At 41.2% G+C, this 21195-nt stretch overlaps 1 protein-coding gene across 1 annotated transcript in view; it reads left to right on the top strand.

The window, feature by feature from the left end:
* The window catches only part of LOC145413253 (proton-coupled zinc antiporter SLC30A5-like), a 69949-nt gene that overhangs the window by 20328 nt on the left and 28426 nt on the right, over nucleotides 1-21195 (top strand). Inside the window, exons 4-6 of the mRNA XM_080282986.1 lie at nucleotides 13645-13862; nucleotides 14595-14773; nucleotides 19567-19734. Coding sequence (XP_080139112.1) covers nucleotides 13645-13862; nucleotides 14595-14773; nucleotides 19567-19734 — 565 coding nt within the window. The remainder of the gene's footprint in view (nucleotides 1-13644; nucleotides 13863-14594; nucleotides 14774-19566; nucleotides 19735-21195) is intronic.

Genomic DNA, 21195 nt, shown 5'->3' with positions numbered 1-21195 from the left:
TTAGCCAGTCTCGTACGATTTTATTGCTGTAGTCCACAGTGTTTGTGCTAGACTTTAGTGAAAGAGATGCGATGTGGGGAAAATCATTACAAACTTTATAAAACTTCATGAAAGACATTTATTATCACTTACTATTATAAAACATATTGATATAATGTCGTTTATGAATCGTTTCATAGCATAGCTGCACAGTTTGCAACCGCAAAAATGTTCGCTAGATAATGCGCTTAACATACGACTTCACTGATTATCGCAAATTATACGTGAAGGTGGATGGAGTAGTTGTTGAGTGGGGTGTGCCTGCAGAGATGGATGAGAATGGCAGTGCTTTAGTGGACATTTGTGCCAGGAGGGGATTGGTGATAGCCAATACCTTCTTCAGGCACAGAATGATCCAGAGGTATACGTGGCGAGTGATGAGAAGGGTGGGTGGTGAACTGAATGAACGGAAGGCAATGATTGATTGTGTGTGTGGATGAGAGGCTGAAAGGGTGTGTAATGAATGCAAGAGTGTATAGAGGTTGGGGAGTGGACTTTCTGACCACCACCAAGTGGTGGTCAGAATCGAGATCCAAATGAAATGGAGAAATAGTAGAAAGGAAGGACAGGAGGAAGTAGTGCATACAAGGAGGGTAGAAAGGTTACAAGAGGGTGGAAAGAAGGCAGAATATATGAGGGAAGTGGAGGAGCAATTGGGTAAATATGGATTAGAGCAGGTAGGGGACGTGGAAGGTGTGCAAAATATTCGCAGAAGAAATCTGTGCAGCATGTGAGGTGGTGTGTGGGGTGAAGAGAAGACAAAAGAGGGTGCAGGGAACAGCATGGTGGAATGAAGAGATGAGAGAGGCTGTGACACAAAAGAAGAAAGCATATAGTGAGTGGATGAGAAACGGGGGCGTGGAAGTTGAGAGACAGAAGAGGGAGTTATATGTAGAGAGGAAGAGAGAGGTGAAAAGATTAGTATGAGAGAGTAAGAAAAGAGTGGATGAGGAATTTTAGTGTTAAGTGGAGGGAATGTAAGAAAATGTTCTGGATAGAGGTAGAGTTAGACAGGGTGCCAAAGAAGTTAGTTGGGGAGTGAAAGATAAAAATGGTGGAGTACTAGTGAAGAAGGGAGAAGTGAGCAGATGGAGAGAACACTTTGAGGAATTGTTAAACATAGAGAATAAAAGTAATGTAAGTTTAGATGGCTGGGGAGTGCTGGGAGACAGAGGGATGTGAGAAGAGAGGAAGAAATCAGTAGGATGAAAGTTGTGGAAACAATGAAGAAAGTTAAAATGAGGAAAGCCCCAGGAATTGATGGAGTGTGTGGTGAAATGCTGAAGCATTGGGGAAAGATAGTAGTAGAATGGATGTGGAAGATGTGCCGATTGGCCTGGGAGGAAGGTAGAGTCCCAGAGGATTGGAAGTCAGGAATTATTATTCCCCTGTACAAAGGAAAGGAGAAAAAAGAAGTATGCGGTAATCATAGGGGCATTTGTCTTCTTAGTGTAATACGAAAAGTATATGGTAGGATACCTATTGACATAGGGAAATAACAGGAATTAATTGGATAAGAACAGGGAGGTTTTAGGAAGGGAAGAGGTTGTGTAGATAAGATATTCATTCATAGATCTTTAGTGGAAAAATTTCTAGAGAAGGGAAAAAAGTTGTATGTGGCCTTCATGGATTTAGGGAAAGCATATGACAAGGTGGATAGACACGGATTGTGGAAAGTATTAACATTATATGGAGTAGATGGATAGTTACTGAATGCTGTGAAGAGTATGTATGAGGGTGCTAAGGCTTCAGTGCGTGTGGATGGTGAACTGAGTGAATTTTGCTATTTGAAGGTTGGATTGAAACAAGTATGTGTTATGTCTCCATGGTCTGTATATGGATGGGGTCTTAAAAAAGATACAAGGTAGGGCAGTGGATGTTGGAGCAGCCCTAGCAAGAGAGGACAGTGTTTGGAAACTCATTGTACTGTTGTTTGCATATGATACTGTGTTGTTACGTGAAGACGAAGGGGAGCTGCAAGGCTTGGTGGATGAGTTTGGGAGAGTGTGTAAGAAACGGAATCTTAAGGTGAATGTAGGGAAGAGTAAAGTGATGGTCTTCGAGAGAAGCGAAGTCAGTGAATGTACAGTGAGGTTGGATGAGGAGAAAATGGAAAATATGAGTATGTTTGAGTACTGTACTTGGGTATTGTGATGAGTAATGATGGAAGTTTAGAGGGTGAAGTGCTTGAAAGGGTGCGGCAGGGAAGAAAGGTTGCAGGTTCCTTGAAAGCAGTGGTAAGGAACAGTGAAGCGAGCATGGAAGTGAAAAAGTTACTACATGACAGTAGTATGATACCAACTCTGACGTATGGAAGTGAAGCTTGGACCTTGTTGGAGGGACAGAAGTCAAGAGTGAGAGCAGTGGAAATGGGTTAATTGAGAGGAGCATATGGAGTCACATGGAGAGACAGACTGACAAATGAGGAAGTGACGGATCGTTGTGTGGATGTGGATGTGATAAGAAGCGTTAGGAGAAATACATTGATGTGGTTTGGCCATGTGGAGAGGATGGAGAGTGAGAGACTGATGAGGAGAGTGTATGTGAATGAAGTGGAAGGGGAGAGAAGGAGGGGGAGGCCAAGGATGAGATGGAGGGATGGAGTGAAGAGGTATATGAGAGAAAGGGATGTGAGCTGGGAGCAGGGCAGTGAAATGGTGGGGGACAGGGTGACATGGAGGTGATTCGTTTGTAGCCACCCCTTACTTGATTAAGACGTCTGGCAATAGATAGATAGATAGATCTCTAAATCACTTGTATTTTATCAGTAATTCACAATATAATACAACACTTTCAGTCACTCGTGTGATTTTAGTGTGATTTGGGTGTGTATTACTTCATATTACAGTATATATGAGACAGAGAGAAAGCAAACCGATTTTAGACCAGCTCATCGAGGGGGTGTGCACAGGTGTGCATGAATGTATGTATACTATTATTAAGCACTAGGGTAATTATCAGTATTACAGAATTTAACCCCTAAAGTTGGAGTCACTCATCCACCAAATGAATATTTTCCCATAGGTTGTGTGTATCAAATAGCACATGCTCACACACCCACCATATAGGAGAATTAATTGGGACCGAAGTTCATCCATCCATCCATCCATCATTTAATCCTTTCTTGCCCCATGAGGTGCTGAGGAGCCCAGGGCTAGGCAAGATGGTCCTGACATGTAAGATTAGAGTGACTGGCCTCACTCATTTCTGAGTGGCATTATGTGAGCAATAACCCCAACCACCCGTTGGATATAAACTTGCATAGGCTCAGTCCAATTGGAGCTCTTTAATTACCACTAAACTACCAGGCATCATAATTTGGTTACATGGTTACTACCCAGTGTAGTAAATAGTTTCCTGGTGTACAGGAAGCCATTTGGCATGTCACTCAGTGTAGAGTCACCCATAGGCAGAAGGAAGAGGGAAGAATGAAGGAAAGAAAGACAGAAGAGGGAGTGTAAAGTCATCCATAGACAGAAGGATGAGACAAGAAAGACAGAAGAGGAAGGAAGGAAGAGAGGAAAGGGCAGACACACAAAGAAGAACTACATCGAGTGGGTGGATGGTGAATTCCCCCACCTACCACAGAATATTATTATTATTATTATTTCTTCAATCTTTCCTGTCATTTCTTATTGCTTTTCTTTCCTTAACAGGTGGCTTTACATTGAGTGACAAGTCAAATGGTTTCCTGTAAGCCAGGAAACCGTTTACAACGCTGGATGGTAACCATATAACCAAACCATACATGCTCCTTACGTGTCAGCAAGTGGGTTGGTGGAGGGTTAGTGCCCCTCCCCGTAAAACAAATAACTCAAAGTCAAATGGCCACCTCTTACGGGATTATGGCATCTGGCAATAGATAGATAGATTGATATATTATTATTATTGTTATTGTTATTATTATTATAATTATTATCATTATTATTGTTATTGTTGTTGTTATGGAGAGAGGGATGGCATTGGTAATGATTGATGATGGATGGAATATCTCAGATTTGTTGCATGATGATGATGCAGTACTACTGTACTTGCAAATACTGGACAAGAACTTAGTAGACTAGTGCAGAATTTTGCAGATATCTGTGAGTGTTGTGCTTTGAGAGTAAATGTAGAAAAGAGTAAAGTGATGTTACAGAGAGAGGTGACTCACAGTCTGATGTTACACAAATAGAGAGAGACTGGAATTAGTGAGAGAGTTCAGATACATGGGTACAGTGATAGAAGAGAGGAGAATGTGCAGAAGAAGTGGATAGTAGAATGACACTAGGAAGAAAAGTAGCTGGTGCTAATAAGGGCTTGATAAGAGAGGCTTGAGTGTTGCAGCTCCACAAGGCTAACATGAAGGAATGTTAGTGCCAACTTTAACATATGGATGCGAGACTATGGTGTGGCATGGAAATGAAAAGTCAGGAGTAAGAGTAGTGGCTATGGGACTGCTGAGGAATGCACATGGAGTACAGAGTGGTGATTCATGGAAGATGTGGAGTGATGAAGTTTGTGGACACCAGAATCGAAGAGTGTGCTGAGATGGTATGGTCGTGTTGAGAGAATAGATAACAATAGAGTAGTGATAAAGGTATATATGAGCGAATCTGAAGGAGGGAGAAAGTGGAGGGATATGGTGGATGAGTGTGTGAGGAAGAGAGGTATGGAAGTCAGTGAGGCTACAGGACTAACAAGTGATAGCGCTGGCTCGATGAATTGTGAAAAGTGCATGATCAGTGATTTGGCACCCTTTTTTAACATGATGGTATCCGGATTGACTCTATCGGATATGGTTATGTGAAGCTGCAGAATATGGTGAATGTTTTTGGTGTATCAGATAGAGCCAGGATTCCGGGGACTTGAATGATGAGTGAATGGAAGCGTAGCCCATTGGACTGGGCAAACTTGGGCTGTCTGGATGTTGCTACTCCTCACCCTGCTTTAGGATGGGAAAGGAAGTCTGGATGATGATGATGATGATGGTGGTGATCATTATATTTTTTAATATTCATCATACCCCCACTTTTGTATAAATTAACATATAATTCATTTTGTCACATGAGAAAAAAAGAAAGAATCATATTGTAACTTATTTCTTAAGTGTTTATTTTATTCAAATTTTTTATCATCCCAAAAATGTGCAAGGGGAAAAAAAAAAAAAAAAAAAAGAAGAAGCATAGAATAGCTTATTTATTTTTGTCTAGTTTACATACAAAAGTCTCAAGACTTATATTCTTAGAAATGGTGCATTTTATTGTGTATGTGTATAACAGCAAAATTGACAAGCAGAATACTTTACACTTACATGCATGTTTGTTGTCATCAGTGACTGCACTCGTGTGACAAGCTTCTTTAACGAGGTTCAGTATCCTTCTCCAAAGCATCCTGCATTACAGAATCAACATACTGAAATTTCCAGCTCCACCGCCATTAAAAAGCAATAGGAGCTTACTACTGTAACGACAATGCTCTCTCTCTCTCTCTCTCTCTCTCTCTCTTTTTTTTTTTTTTTTTTTTTTTTTTTAAGTATAGAAAAATCCAAATATCTGACTAAATTGTCATTCACTCTTCACATTTCATTTACCTCCAAAATAATTTATTTCATCCTTGGGTGAACCAGTCACCAGTTTAAGAAGTGCTGCTTAAACTAGATATGGCTTAAAATGCTTTATAAACTAATGAAGGGGTGGTTGGGATTTGTTGCTGACTTATGTCATTCAAGGAAGAGCATGTGGTTACCTAGCCCTAAATGTCAGGACAGTAGCCTGACCCTGAGTGTCTACACTTAAAAGGAGCAAAAAGGATCACATGATAGAAATGGAAAGACTATTTGAAGTGGGGGAGTTACTTGTAGTTGTCATTAATCCCTGACTACAAGAGGTTTTTCCTGAGATGATTAAAATCATCTGTAGCAAGAATGAAATTTAAAAATACATCATCACTTTGAACGGATTCTCCTGAGTTAAATGAAGTCATCATTAGCTAGAATAAAATACTGAAAGACATCATAATTTTGAAGGGATTGAAAATGTCAGTTGATCTGTAATGGACATTTCAGTTGAATGATCAAAACATCTTGCATGCCTCATGGGGTACAGGTACCATTTTTCATTCAGAATTGGTGTGTTCTTGATCAGTTTTGGTGATTTACTTGTGAAGAATTCTTTCAAAACAAGTTTGATACAAACTGACCAAAAAGAATGTGTAATGAAAAAGTTATTTACAGAACATCTGTTGTTTATTGAAGTCATCTGCCATTAATGTAGATGAACTGATAATAAAATAAGTAGTAAAATTGCCATTCAGGAATATCTAATTTCTAGTAGTGTTAGGAATGGTCAAAGACAATGAAGATTTAAGCTTTTATGTCAGTGTTGTTTATTTATTTATTTATTATTATTATTTTTATTTATTTTTTTTTTTTTTTTTTGACATGGAAACATCACATCTGACAGAGAAAAATTATATAATGTATAATTTTTAATGGTGACCATAATCATAGCTTACATTAGCAGCACTTAGTAGCAGTGAATTTACCAAAGCAAAGAATAAAGATGAGCTACCATTACTGATAGAAGCTACTCTAATTGTATTGTACTAGTACTACAGTTGTCATCAAAAGTTCTGTCACCTCTCCTTTTCTCTCTCAGGACTTTGATCATCAGTGTGGTGAATCCATAGCATGAGACACTGAGGACACTGATCTGTACCTAAATAGTCATCATTGTCATCTGCTGCAGATTTGCCACACTGATTTTCAAAGTCCATGGAAAGAAAAGCAGGAAAGGTAGCAGGACTTTTGATGCAGATTGTACAGCAAAAGTCCTCTCATTCGGCATCTGGTCTTACAGTATTTCTGGTCTATTGGCAGTTTTCATAAATACAGTAGTCCCAGTACGAAAGTTCTCTGCTCTTCCAACACATAAGCTGAGCTGATCAGCACCCATGACGGGGTCCTTAGCTTATCGCTGGTACTCGTATGCCCATAGTTGCCAGTTTGGTGATGTTGGCGCTAGATCTTGTGCTTTTCATAATAATTTGGCACGATTCATAATTAGCACCAATAAATTTCAGATTTTCTTCTATATCAAGCACATTTTGAACTCCAGTTCGGCGCAAAAATCTGAACAGTTCACCTACAGCTTAGTGCATTTTAAAGTTGAGGTTAGCACTTTTGAAGATTTCTGCTTGCCAACACTACATGCACAGTCAGCCATCATGACTCATGAGTGTCTGGCTTTGTGAACAGGACCTTTCGAAATTTGGAAACTTTGCCGTGCTATTGTACTGTGTACGTACATAAATACATCTAGGTTAAGGTAAGTTCATATGTACTGTATCATTAAATTCATTAAATATAGTTTACTTATTAAATATTTAGTGCATAGGGTTGGCCAATAATACTTGCTAGACACTGATTGCTTTGGGGTGATCAACCATGATTGCTAGAAACTTTTTGGCAGTTTTTCCTGGTCGTTCGGCAGTTTCTGCTCTTTCAGCACCTGCTTGGTCCCGAAGATGCTGAATGAGAGGACTTTTACTGCACAGTGTTGTGCAAGAGGAATATTTAAGTAACTGTAGATTTATACAGTGCCATTATGTTCTTATTCTCTTCAACATAGAGAGTATGTTTTTACCCTGGTTTTTGTTTATTTGTTTGCCAGTCCATTGGCAGGATTACTCAAAAACTAAAAGTGAGATTTGGACCAGATTTGGTGGGTAGATAGTCAGATTGGCCTGGGAGGAAGGTAGAGTCCCGGAGGATTGGAAGTCAGGTATAATTATTCCCTTGTACAAAGGAAAAGGGGAAAAAGAAGTGTGTGGTAATCATAGGGGCATTTGTCTTCTTAGTATAATAGGAAAAGTGTATGGTAGGATACTTATAGACAGAGTTAGAGAAAGAACAGAGAAATTAGTTGAAGAAGAACAGGGTGGTTTTAGGAAGGGAAGAGGTTGTGTAGATCAGATATTCATTCTTAGATCTTTAGTGGAAAAGTTTCTAGAGAAGGGAAAGAAGTTGTATGCGGCTTTCATGGATTTGGAGAAAGCATATGACAGGGTGGATAGACAAGGATTGTGGAAAGTGTTAAGAATATATGGAGTAGATGGGAAGTTGTTGAATGCTGTGAAGAGTATGTATGATGGTGCGAAGGCTGCAGTGCGTGTGGATGGTGAACTAAGTGAATTTTTCTCTTTGAAAGTTGGTTTGAAACAGGGATGTGTCATGTCTCCATGGTTGTTCAATCTGTACATGGATGGGGTAATAAAAGAGGTACAAGGTAGGGTAGTGGATGTTGGAGTGGCCCTGGTGAGAGAGGATAGTGTTTGGAAACTCCCTGTACTGTTGTTTGCAGATGATACTGTGTTGTTGAGTGAAGACGAAGGGGAGCTGCAAGGCTTGGTGGATGAGTTTGAGAGAGTGTGTAAGAAATGGAATCTAAAGGTGAATGTAGGGAAGAGTAAAGTGATGGTCTTTGAGAGAGGTGAAGTTAGTGAATGTACAGCGAGGTTGGATGGTGAGGAATTGGAAAATGTGAGTACGTTTAAGTACTTGGGTAGTGTGATGAGTAAGGATGGAGGTTTGGAGGGTGAAGTGCTTGAAAGGGTACAGCAGGGAAGAAAGGTTGCTGGTTCTTTGAAAGCAGTGATAAGAAACAGGGAAGTGAGCATGGAAGTGAAAAAGTTACTACATGACAGTATTGTGATACCAACTCTAATGTATGGAAGTGAAGCTTGGATGTTGTTGGAAGGACACAAATCAAGAGTGAGAGTAGTGGAAATGAGTTATTTAAGAGGAGCCTGTGGAGTCACATGGAGAGACAGGCTGACGAATGAGGATATAAAGGAGCATTGTGGTGTGGATGTGGATGTGATAGGAAGTGTTATGAGGAACACACTGAGGTGGTTTGGCCATGTGGAGAGGATGGAGGGTGAAAGACTGACGAAGAGAGTGTATGTGAGTGAGGTGGAGGGGGGAAGAGGGAGGGGGAGGCCGAGGATGAGATGGAGGGATGGGGTGGAGAGGTATATGAGAGAGGGGGGTGTGAGTTGGGAGCAGGGGAGTGAAATGGCGGGGGACAGGGCGACTTGGAGGCGATTTGTTTGTGGCCACCCCAAACGGGATTGAGGCGTCTGGCAATAGATAGATAGATAGATAGACCTCTCGGTGGGGAATGACTAGTCACTGGATTTAAACTCTTTCACTACAGTTGGTGTACTTAAGTATTCTGTTCAAGCTAACTTTAGTTGACCTTATTCAGTTGAAGGATATCATGTGTGTCAAAGGGTTAAAAACTCTCAGCTGACCCTTCTATGGTCATGGACACAAGTAGGTGCCATGGAAAAATCCTAGCAGTCAAAAAATTAAATGTCTGGAGGGAGTAGCTTAGCCCTAGGCTCATATGCCTCTGATGGGATAATAGAGGATGAAGCAGGAGATTTCTAGAACCTATTCTTAAGCAGATTGCTATGTTGTGAGTTAAACATCACCTAGATAAGAGGGATACAGTTTATTTCATCAGCACACAACAGGCCTCAGCACCCACATCAGTTCATACAGAACTAAACAATCACATCCAAACTAATAAAACCTGCCCATGATTGATATGGCATCATCATCTACAGTAACAGTAAATCACTAGCACAGACAATTGGATATAAACAGCTGGTCCACACATAAAATAATCATAAAACAAATTACCTTGGCCCAGGTCTTCTGCTCAGAGCAGTATCCATCCAAAGACAGCTGGGAAATGACTGCAAAGGTCAAACAAGGTGGATTTAGCTAGACTGTGCTGTGGACTCCACCTCTCCTTACTCTCAAACAAACACAGACTGAATAACTTCACAGACATCATATGCACACTGCGTAACACTGCTCCCTACACCGTGCAATACATTGTCACAGTTTCTAGGCTTCACAGCTGAATTGACAACATATCTCAAGTATGTTTGACCTGTGGCCAGGCCTTTTGGCTGGGTCAGCTATCTCCATGCTGCCACCCTGCATACTCAGAATCATGAGGTTATCCAGCAATAACGTTACCATCCAAGCCTTTTTTTTCTCTCTCTCTCTCATTAGGAGTATAAGAGCCCTGGGGAAGGCTACTCAGTCATGACATTTAAAGTGAGAGTGACCAGCCTCTCTGACCCCCAAGTGACATTATGTGAGCAGTGAACTCCAACCACTTCTCAGATATAAATCCTTACAGGTTCACTCTGGTTGAAGTTCCTAAACCCACAAAATCACCAGGCATCGTTTGATTGTGCGGTTACCACCCAGTTTTGTACAGTAAATGTTTCCTGATTGTCGGGAAATCATTTGGCTTCTTTGTGAAGAGTCACTTGAAGGCAGCAATGTATTGAGTGACTGGATGATGGGCATCCCCATCTCCAGCAAGAACAGCCTCAAAAAATAGTGACATCCATTAAATGGGTTTATGGCACTATCTAGAGTCGAAAATTCATTAATTGCCAAGTGGTTTTCATATCTTGATTAAGTTGTAAGGATGATGGGCATATCTGTATGAATGAATTTAATGCTAGGTGGGTCCCAACATGCTTTCGTTCATTTTTGAAGGCTCCAACATGCTTGCTTGCATTGGCCTCGGTCACCTAATGGCGGTTCTCCATGCTGCTTGATCTCTGGCAGCTTCCGTATTCAGTCCCTTATCCCTGAGGTCACACCAAGTGACCTCTTCCTAGGTCTTTTTCAGTCTGCCTCTCGCAACCATACACCTAACATTAGCATTTCTCACTTTTTGCACCCATTTATCATCCCCCATCCTCTCCACATGCCTAGACCATCTCAATCTACCCCTTCTCATCACAACACCAATACACTCCAGTCCCATCCTACCCCTCAACACTTCCATTGTAAACCTAGCCCCCCCAGGCCTCACACCAGGGACACACTGCACATCCACCTAATCATTGTCATTTCTGTATGTTTCAGCTTGTGAATATCCTCTTCCTTTACTGTCCAAGTCTCACTACCATACAGCATTACACTCCTAACACATGCTGCATACAAAGATCCCTTAGCATGGAGGGAGAGTCCTCTTGATGTCAGGAGAGGCAAGAGCTCCCTGAACTTCTTCCAACCACTCCTCACTCTAGCCACAGAGTTAGTTCCAGCCCCACCTCCAGCACATAACATGTCTCCCAAATAAAAAAATCCTTCCACATACTCAAGAGACTACCAGCAAGTTCATTCCTTTCATGCCTGACAATCTCCACCTGCTCTCCCCGACACACTGCACACATGAAATCAGCATTATCTCGCAGTCTACCTCTAATACCACTACATCTCTTATCCACCCACTTATCACAGACACTGCACAAGATGGAATTACTTCCCATGCCCTTGTGGCAAATTGCACATGGCCACTCTCCCTCTTCTTTGACAGTACTGCCACCAGCCATAGATACCATCACTTGTTTTATCTGCATTTACTTAAGCCCTTATGCCCTATACCATCTCTCCACTTCCTAAATCTTTCCTCTGCCTCCCTTTCATTCTCTGCAGTCAGTGTCAAATCATTGGCATACAACATCTCCAATGGGAGTCCATTTCTGAAGTCACATGAGAGGGCTTCAAGTACCATTATATACAACACGGGGCTCAATATTGACCCGTGGTGCACACCAACATTCACAGAAAACTCATCGCTCAAATCTCCATTCACCCATACTTGGGTGCAAGTACCCACATACATGGCCATACCACCATAACCACCCTAACCAGCCACTCCCGATCCCAAGCTTTCTCCTTGTCTGCTTTACCTCCTCTCTAGGGACAATGTCAAAGGCCTTCTCTGAATCAACAAAAACAAAGTAAAGTTCCCTTTTCTTTCCTATATATTTTTCCAGAAGCTGTCAAACAAAGAGTATGGCATCAGTGGTCTCTTTGCCTGGCATAAATTCAACTTGCATCTCATCAATATTCACCCATTCTCTAATCATACCTTCAAGAACTCTCTCAATTACCTTCATTATCTGATCAAAAAGCTTTATGCCGCTGTAATTTCGTCTTTGAAGGGCATTACCCTTCCCCTTGGACACATTTACAGTTACACTCTTCAGCCAATCATTTGGGACATCACGCTTATATATAATCGTATTTATTAGGTCAGTCACTAATCTCACTCCTCCATCTCCTGAGGTGCTCAGCATTTCAGCAGTCAACCCAGACACACCTGCTGCATTTCCCATTTGCATCCTGCCTATTGCCTTACTCACAGTAGCAGCGTCAATCAAAGGCCAAGGGCCAAACACTGGATCGGCAGGATCCAAACCTTCCTTGTTCTAGTCAGACTCCTCATTCAACAACCAGCTGTAATGCTCTTTCCATGTGTCTTTAATATCCCCATTGTTCACCACTAATCTTCCTTCATCATTCTTCACACACTGCTCACCTGTGATATCCCTATTCTCCCTCTTCATCTGATTTGCCACCTTAAATATCACATTCTTCTTTTCCACACGATATAGGTTATCAAATAAAAGTCTCTGTGACTTATACTTCACCCTGTAAACCACTTTTCTAGCCCTGTGCCTAGCAGCTAAGTATTTCTTTCTGTTACTGCCCTTCTTCCGTTCCTAGAAATTGCTTTCTTCTCTCCTTAACTGCAGCCTCTACACCATCATCCCACCACCAAGTTACTCTGTGTCTTGGTGGGCCTTTTGTCCATCCACATACTGAATCAGTAACTCTCAAGAGGTTGCTCTTGAGGGCTCTGTGCTGTTCATTAACACTTCTGTCAATGTCTCCCTGTTCAGCCATGACTCTCCTCATATCCCAGTAGAAGGCATCCCTTACTGATTTGTTATTCAGCTTCCATTTTTTCCTCTTAGGTGCATAGGTCCTCTTTTTCATCACCTGTTCTTTAAGCATCACATCACATATCAATAATTTGTGTTGCTGCACACACTCCTCGCTCCCCATAACTTTAACATCCCTCACTAATCTCCTATCAGCCCTCCTCACCAGGAAATAGTCTATCTGGTGGTTATTACCCCCAAACTTGTATGTAATCAACCTACTCTCTCTCGTCCTAAATTGTGTGTTGTGCACAATCATGTTCATTGCCTCTTCAAACTTGAGTATCCTCTCCCCTTCCTCATTTCTTGTACCATATGCACATCCCCCATGTATTTCTTCATATTCTTGAACTGCTTCACCTGCATGGCCATTTAAGTCCCCACCCAAAACTACAATCTCATCATCCCCCGTACCACTAACCACACATAATAAGTCATCCCAAAATCAGTCCTTCTCTGCCTCATTTTTTGTAGCTTTTAATGCAGTATATAAGATCAAAGTGAAAAGTGTTCTGGTGTTTTATTGTTAATGAAATGTACCTCACAATTACTGCATAGTCCTGTTTTAAATGTGATTGAGATGTGTCATGAAATATTTTTATAAATGGTGGTAGCATATGACAGAGTTAAGCAGTACAGAATATTCATAAACAGTAGACCAAGAGAATGCAGGGAACAGAGAATTATGTATAGTAGTGGTAGTTTGGAGAATTGCTGGTCTCATGCCATGTGTAAGAGTTGTAGGAAAACAGATGTGAAACTTGTAGTTATGGTGGAAATAAATGTACTTTTCAGATGTTCTTGCGTGTATGGGTTTATCCAGCGACCTCTCTCAGGGAGTAAGAAGTTGCCACAAGTTGTTTGGGTTAATGTAGCAAGACATGCATTTGTACAGACATGTCTCAACCTCTTGTGGCTGTATGGATTGGCACGTGTTGGACCATTGCGTGCTGTGCTTTTGAGTGAGCATGCTGACATAGTTGTACTTGCTGTATGGAGTGCTGTTTTAAAAGGTAGGTTTTTGTTTTTAATAATTATGGGATATTGTATAAAAATTCTCAGAAGAGTACAGAGTTTTTTTTAACTTTGCCTGACATACATGATGTTCATACCCTTAAGTTTTCTCTTAATACACCATTTATTCTTTTGTCAGAACTAAGTTGCTTAGTTCTTACAAGAAGTTGGTTTATAAGCCACCATACAGTGACCTCTAAACACTGAGAGGAACACCTGATATCAGTCATTTGCTGATTCAGAGAGTGAGTAAAAACTCTATTGTACATAAATTCTTATGAAACCTTTCCCAAGGATTTTTGTGAAAGTATCAGTTTCTGTTGCTTCTACTGTCTTGGAGATGGTTGAGGCAACTACACTGCATTTCTCACCAGAGAAGTCATGGTACTCACTCTTTCTTCTGGTGGTACCCATTACCATTTAGCACTCTTCACACAACACTTGGATATTGGCTTGCTACCAGGCCAGGTGATGGTACAGACAATGAAAACCCTCACTTTACAGGACCTTGGTGGAGGTTTCTGATGATTTTACATGCAGTGGAGTTTCCTCACTCCTCTGTCTTGTCTAGTGATGGGTCTAAGATGTTTCCCAAATCCTACGATATTTTGTGGATGTTGTAAGCTGGTTTACAAGTCAACATTTCTTTGGCATGGGTGCTTCCACCACCCTTGTATGAGGGAGTAATAATTTTTTTTTTTTCCATGCTCATAGACTGTTAAATGTTGCAGGTATTGGTGGTCCTGGGAAGCTAAGAGGATCCTTTTGGTTTGTATTGGGTGTATTGTCCTTGGTGTTGTTCGACAATGACAACACCCGTACAGCTGAACATCCAGAGGGGCAGCAGCATCATGGCATCAGTCATGTATTATATTACCTTTTGGCATGGACAGGATTATCAGATCATGAGGTAAGTTGCCAGTTCCCTGTTAACCTCTAAAGTTATGCCATCTCATTCTTACTATTAATCAGGCCACCATCAGGCAATTTTATTCAGCTGTAGGGAGGTCACCTGTTGTGAAGGGGTTGATGAAGGCTATGTTTAACCTTTCCAGTCCAAAAACTCTTACCTAACTGGTGGTTGTTGTTGCTGCTAAACCTTGATCATGCCTCACTCACCAAACCCATTGACCACATGTAAGTGTTCATCTTGTTTTGGCCATCCTGCGGGTACAGTACAGTACAGTACACATACAGGATTTGGCACCCTCTAGTGATAGCCAGTACCTCACCAGGGTTAGCACTGTATTAATGAGGCTATATGTATTGTAACTGGTCTGATTTTTTAATGGTTTATTGTGTAATATTTTATTTTAGACCAAGAAAACTCCATTAGAAAGATTTAAATGTGAAGTGCCCTTGAAAAGAAAAATATTAAAAATTGTCTGCTGATGGTTTTTGCTTTTATAGGATGTTATGAGGTTCTGATGATGTGTGAATGATTGTGTGTCCCATGGTCCCATTTTACTGAGCATGCGGTTTTATAACGTTCGCGTTCTTGTGCTTTTTCCTCCTTTGTGTCTGCATTATATCGCACCTCATTTCTTAGGGGAGAATGAGTGTCAGGATGATGATGATGATAACTGCCAAATTCGGCTTTGTTGATATGAGTACAATATTCAAGGGTAGCAGTATATATGTTGATCCCTTGGTTACAGCAATTTTTGTTATCGCTGCAGGTTGAAAATCTGCATCCCTCCCATTATAGCACATTTTTCAGCCCAAAAATATTGCTATTGTGCACCTGAGCTGGTTCCTACCAACAATGATGGTGCAGTATCTGTGGTTTCTGATGGCTTTGAGAGATTCAAAGAAGAGGCCCTACCCGAAGAGTTAATCCCAGGTGATGGAGTCCATTAAGTCTCCACCTCCTAACCTCAGAATGCCTTACGAGCCCATCTAAGGTCTCTCTGTGGTATGTGTTTCTTCCTTATTGTGCGCTTTTCATCGCATTCTATTAACCCAATCATGCCTATGTCTGTTTCTGATACTTACCATAACATTATGTATGTATTTATATATCTATATATAGCCACACTGTATTTGTTGGGCCAAAATTGTCATATATTGTATATGAAAATTTCTGCTTGAACTTGGGATCCCTGTTAAGTTCTGTGCTTTGTTATTAGGCAGTTCCATTATCAGCACCATGTTAGGTACCAGTTACATGCAATAACCAAGGAATCAATGTATATGTAGTTCTGATTACAATAGACACTCTGTGTGTGAGTTCCATATGCATGAATTCCCAGTGTGAAAGGAAAAAAAGTACTAAGTATGTAATATGCATGGAAAAAGCATTCCTGTCTTACAGCATGTTATTCATACGCCTTCCTTGATGGTTGAAACTGCCCTTGCGATTTTTTTTTTCCACTTTTTTTTTATTCCATTAAACGTCTTTAATGTCACCATCTTACTTGTGCTTTACCTCTGTACATTAGACTATGCCTTTAGGAAGCCTGACTGTAATGTAGTTGGGGTCATACAGGATTTTTAATAGGCATATTAAGGTCTATCATGGTGAGTTTTTTTTGCACTTTTTCATTCCCTTAAACTTTGCACTTTTTCATTCCCTTAAACCACTTTTATGTCACAGTCTTACTGAATGTGGTGGTAGGTGGTGGTGACCATCATCCACTCACTTGATGTAGTGCTGCCCACTTTTTCCTTCACCTTTATCATTCCCTTTCTGGTTCTTCCCTCCCCTCTTCCTATTTCTCCTATTCTTCCTGTCACGTTTTATTACTCATCTTTCCATTTCAGGTGGCTTTACATTGAGTGACAAGCCTAATGGTTTCCATTAAGCCAGAAAACCATTTACAGTGCTGGGTGGTAACCATAAAACAAATCTATACAGGGTCTTTCCATGCAAATGTTAACTTTTAGTGTCAGACTCAGAATTGATAAAAAATATGTAAATTATATATCATTTTAAAGCTTAAACATTGAATTTTATGAATGTAGACAGAAAAGTTTCTAAACTGTCTACTGAGAACAAGGCATTAAATAATGCCATACTGTAGATAGATAGATAGATCTTACTGTATGTCTGCTTTCCATCTGTAAAGAAAGCTGTGCCCATAGTAAGGATATATGTGCTCTAGTAGGGGTCATAGAGGATCTTCAGTAGGCAAGTTGGAGTCAGGCCAGAGGATTGGTTAACATCTTAGATTTTTATCTCTGCCAAAGAGGTTATGTTTTCACCAGCATTGGTTTGTTTGTCTGTTAGCAGAAGTTATGAATGGATTTTGCTTAAATTTTTTGCAGGAGTAGAATATGGCCCATGGATCAGTAATTAGATTTTGATGGTGATCTGGATCATCATCCAGATCTAGGAATTTTTTTTAAGTATTCTTTACCACTGCAAGACAGCGTCAGTTTCAACATTTTTGCTTCTAACTCAATAAATAATGCCTACAGTGCTTGCACAAAAATTACAAGATAACATCTCCATAAGATCTACCTCACACTCTGCCTTTGTGGAGGCTTTCAATCTTGGATTGCTCTTGTTTTGTAATTGATTATAGACCTCTGAGTGCACTGAACCCTAAGTTAATACTTGTACTTAGTGATTCACATGGAGGGTTTAATGTATCTGGATGAGTAAAGATTTAACTTTTGCTTATGAAGGTGGTGGGAGTGAAATATGGCTTTAAGCTTGGTAACTAGTCACACCATTGTCACTCTCAGACAAATAGCATTCAGTCGCAGGAAAATAAGTCAAAAATCCATGCAGAAATTCTCACATTGTTACAAATCTTACCACACAATATAGATTTCTTTTTCCCAGCACCATAAGGGCGTGGGAATTAATTCCATCTTGCGCAGTATTTGTGATAAGTGGGCGCATAAGAGATGTAGTGATATTAGAGGTAGACTGCGAGATAATGCTGATTTCAGTGTGCGGTGTGTCGGGGTGAGCATGTGGATATTGCCAGGCGTGAAAGGATTGAACCTGCTGGTGAGTCTCTTGAGTGTGTGGTAGAGTTTTGTTATTTGGGAGACATGTTATGCACTGGAGGTGGGGCTGGAGCTAGCTCTGTGGCTAGAGTTGGGAGTGGTTGGAAAAAGTTCAGGGAGCTGTTGCCTCTCCTGACATTGAGAGGGCTCTCCCTATGTGCTGTGGGATCTTTGTATGTGGCATGTGTTAGGAGTGTAATGCTGTATGGTAGTGAGACTTGGGAAGTAAAGGAAGAGGATGTTCACAGGCTTAAATGTACAGTGGGGCACCAATTTTCGCGCCTAATTGGGTCCAAAAATAATGCGCGAAAGTGGAATTAGCGAAAATTGGGGCATTGTCTTTATGGCAAAAAGGCTAATTGGTTCCCGGTTATCCTAAAGTAACATCAGATTTTCATTTTCACTTGCAATACAGTACATCAAATCACTATTGTACATTGCATTGTGAGATACAAACAATAAAAACTGTACAGTACACATTATATGAGGAGAAACATACCACAGAGACCAGGTTGAGGTGTTTAATGGATGTTGGGGGTAAGTATCCAAGGCGCGTGGCGTGCTTATTTAGCCACGCCAGACGTATTGGCGCCACCTCTTGCTGCCTCGCTATCACCATGCTGTTTCCTCATACTACGCACTGTCGATTCTGGGATGTTAAATATACGGCAGATTTCACTGTTTTTTGCGCCCTTGTCTATGTGCTCAACTATCTTCCTTTTCATTTCATTATTATACTGCCGTTTCTTCACTCCAACACGATACACTCTTTTAGCCTTGGCCTTTCCTCCCGACTTTGAATGTCCCGGCCACTTTTTATCACCACCACTGCCTCCCGGCCCTCCCCTCACACCACCAGGCTCTCCCCCCACACCACCAGGCCCTTTCCCCACACTACCAGGTATAGTAGAGGCCATTGAACCGTGAGAATCCAGCACAATGGAGCTAGCACGCTCGTACACAATGGCGGGAATGGGTGGACAGAGTGTTGACATGACGTCATTCAAGATGGCGGTGGGTTGTGGGCGGGCGGTGCAGGAAATTCAAAGTTCAAAATATTGTCCCAAACCCAAAATTTGTGCGCGAAAATCAATTTTTTTCAAGCGAAAGTGGAAGTTAGGGAATATTTGGTGCATGCCGCGAAAGTGGATTCCGCGAATCCTGCTGTAGTGAAAGTTGGTGCACTACTGTACAGACATGGCAATGATTAGGTGGATGTGCAGTGCGTCCTTGAGTGCAAGGCCTGGGGGGGCTAGGTTTTTTATGGAAGAGTTGAAAGGTGGGATGGGACTGGAGGGTATTGGTGTTGTGATGAGGAGAGGTAGATGGAGATGTTATGGGCATGTGGAGAGGATGGGGGATGATAATTGGGTGTAGAAAGTAAGAAGTGTTAATGTTAGGGGTAGGGTAGTGAGAGGTAGACCGAAAAAACTTGGGACAAGGTCACTGAGTGTGACCTCAAGGTTAAGGGACTAAATAGGGAAGCTGCCAGAGATCGAGCAGCATGGAGAGCTGCCATTAGGTGACCAAGGCCGACACATGCAAACATGTTGGAGCCTTCAAAAACAGAAATGAAAGTGAAAACATCTACCTGCTGCTGGGAAGTAATTAGCTGGTTTTGGCTGCTGGTTTAGCTTCCAGTCCATAACGAGCATCATCTGTATCATGGCCAACATTAGTACAGTGATTTGTGAAGAGGAACCATGGCATTGTTTTTATTTCTTTGTGCCTTTATGTTTTCAGGGTGGTGTTGTGGTGCTGCTTTTGACTGTATGCCTTCAAGCATATGTCAACAATGGTGGACGTCGCTTGGCTGCAGATGTTGGTGGAACAAAGAGACTGCATGCTTTAACTGCTATTGTATCTACAGGATTCTTGTATCCTCTGGCTGTATTAATTTGGCTAACGCAGGTTAGTTATAATTATAGACTTTTTTTTGTTTGTTCCGATATAAATGTGAGTTAGTGGTACTTGGGGGCACTTACCATCTACTCACTCGATGTAGTGCTGCTCCTGGGTGACTGCCCCTGCCTCTCTGCCTTCCTTCTTTCCCTCCCTCCTCTTCTGTCTTTCTTTCCTTCATTCTTTCCTCATCCTTCTATCTCCAGGTGACTCTACACTGAGTGGCAAGCCAAATGGTTACTTGTACACCAGGAAACCATTTACTATGCTGGGTGGTAACCATATAACCAAATTATGGCACCTGGTTGTTTAGTGGGTAATTAAGACGCCCCAGTTCGATTGAGCCTGGGGGGGTGTATATCCAAGGGATGGTTGGGGTTTATTGCTCATGCAATGCCACTCAGGGATGAGTGAGGTTGGTCATTATCATCTTAAATGCCAGGGCCAACTTGCCTAGTCCCGGTCCCCTACTATCCTCGTGGAACAACATAGGATTGGATGATGAATGAATGATAAATGCAAGTATAAAAACAGTTCTTTACAGTAAAAAGTTTATACCTTGGTATAAAAACAGTATAAATCATAGCAGATTATAAGTATTAACAGTAACAGTTAGAATGATGCTGCAGTACCTTGCTAGAATCCATCCAAATAGAAAAGTATCTCCTTGTGTAAGTTATTCATGTCTTTCATTATTTTTTACCTTATTTTGGGTTGACATTGTTGTAAATTAAAACAGAGGCATGTATTGTATGATATCCCTCAGCAAGGCTCAGTTTACCATGTTATGCAGATGAAAGGGTTGTAATTTTATGCACAACTACTTAAATGTACCTTGAATATGTGTACTGTGAATATGGTAATGGTAACTTTCATGCATCCATTGTTACCACTTCTTCCTATTGTTGATATCCTCTGCTTTTTACATTCATATTCCACCATACTGCCACTTTCTTATTAACTAACATTAATATACTGTATCTATCTATCTGTCTATTGTCAGACGCCTTAATCCTGTAAGGGGTGGCCACAAACAAATCGCCTCCATGTCGCCCTGTCTCCCGTTATTTCACTGCCCTGCTCCCAGCTCCCATCCCCCTCTCTCATATACCTCTCCTCTCCATCCCTCCATCTCATCCTTGGCCTCCACCTCACTCACATACACTCTGTCATCAGTCTCTCACTCCCCATCCTCTTCACATGCCCTAACCACCTTAATATGTTTCTCCTAACGCTTGCTATCACATCCACATCCACACCACAATGCTCCTTCACTTCCTCATTTGTCAGTCTGTCTCTCCATGTGACTCCATATGCTCCTGTCAAATGAAATATGCTGTAGTTACAAAAAATATTTACCTATTTTTAACCCGCACCATCCCGCCATCAGCATGGTGCCGACAGTACGAAACATCTCAATTAATCCCAGCGACATGATGGTGCCGACAGCTAAATTCGAGCTCTGTAGCT

Source organism: Coenobita brevimanus, chromosome 12, assembly GCF_032717465.1.
Source record: "Coenobita brevimanus isolate Jiangsu-jjx chromosome 12, ASM3271746v2, whole genome shotgun sequence".
Lineage (NCBI taxonomy): Eukaryota > Metazoa > Arthropoda > Malacostraca > Decapoda > Coenobitidae > Coenobita > Coenobita brevimanus.
Note: the sequence above shows the minus strand (reverse complement) of the source record. Positions and strands in the feature narration are given on the sequence as shown.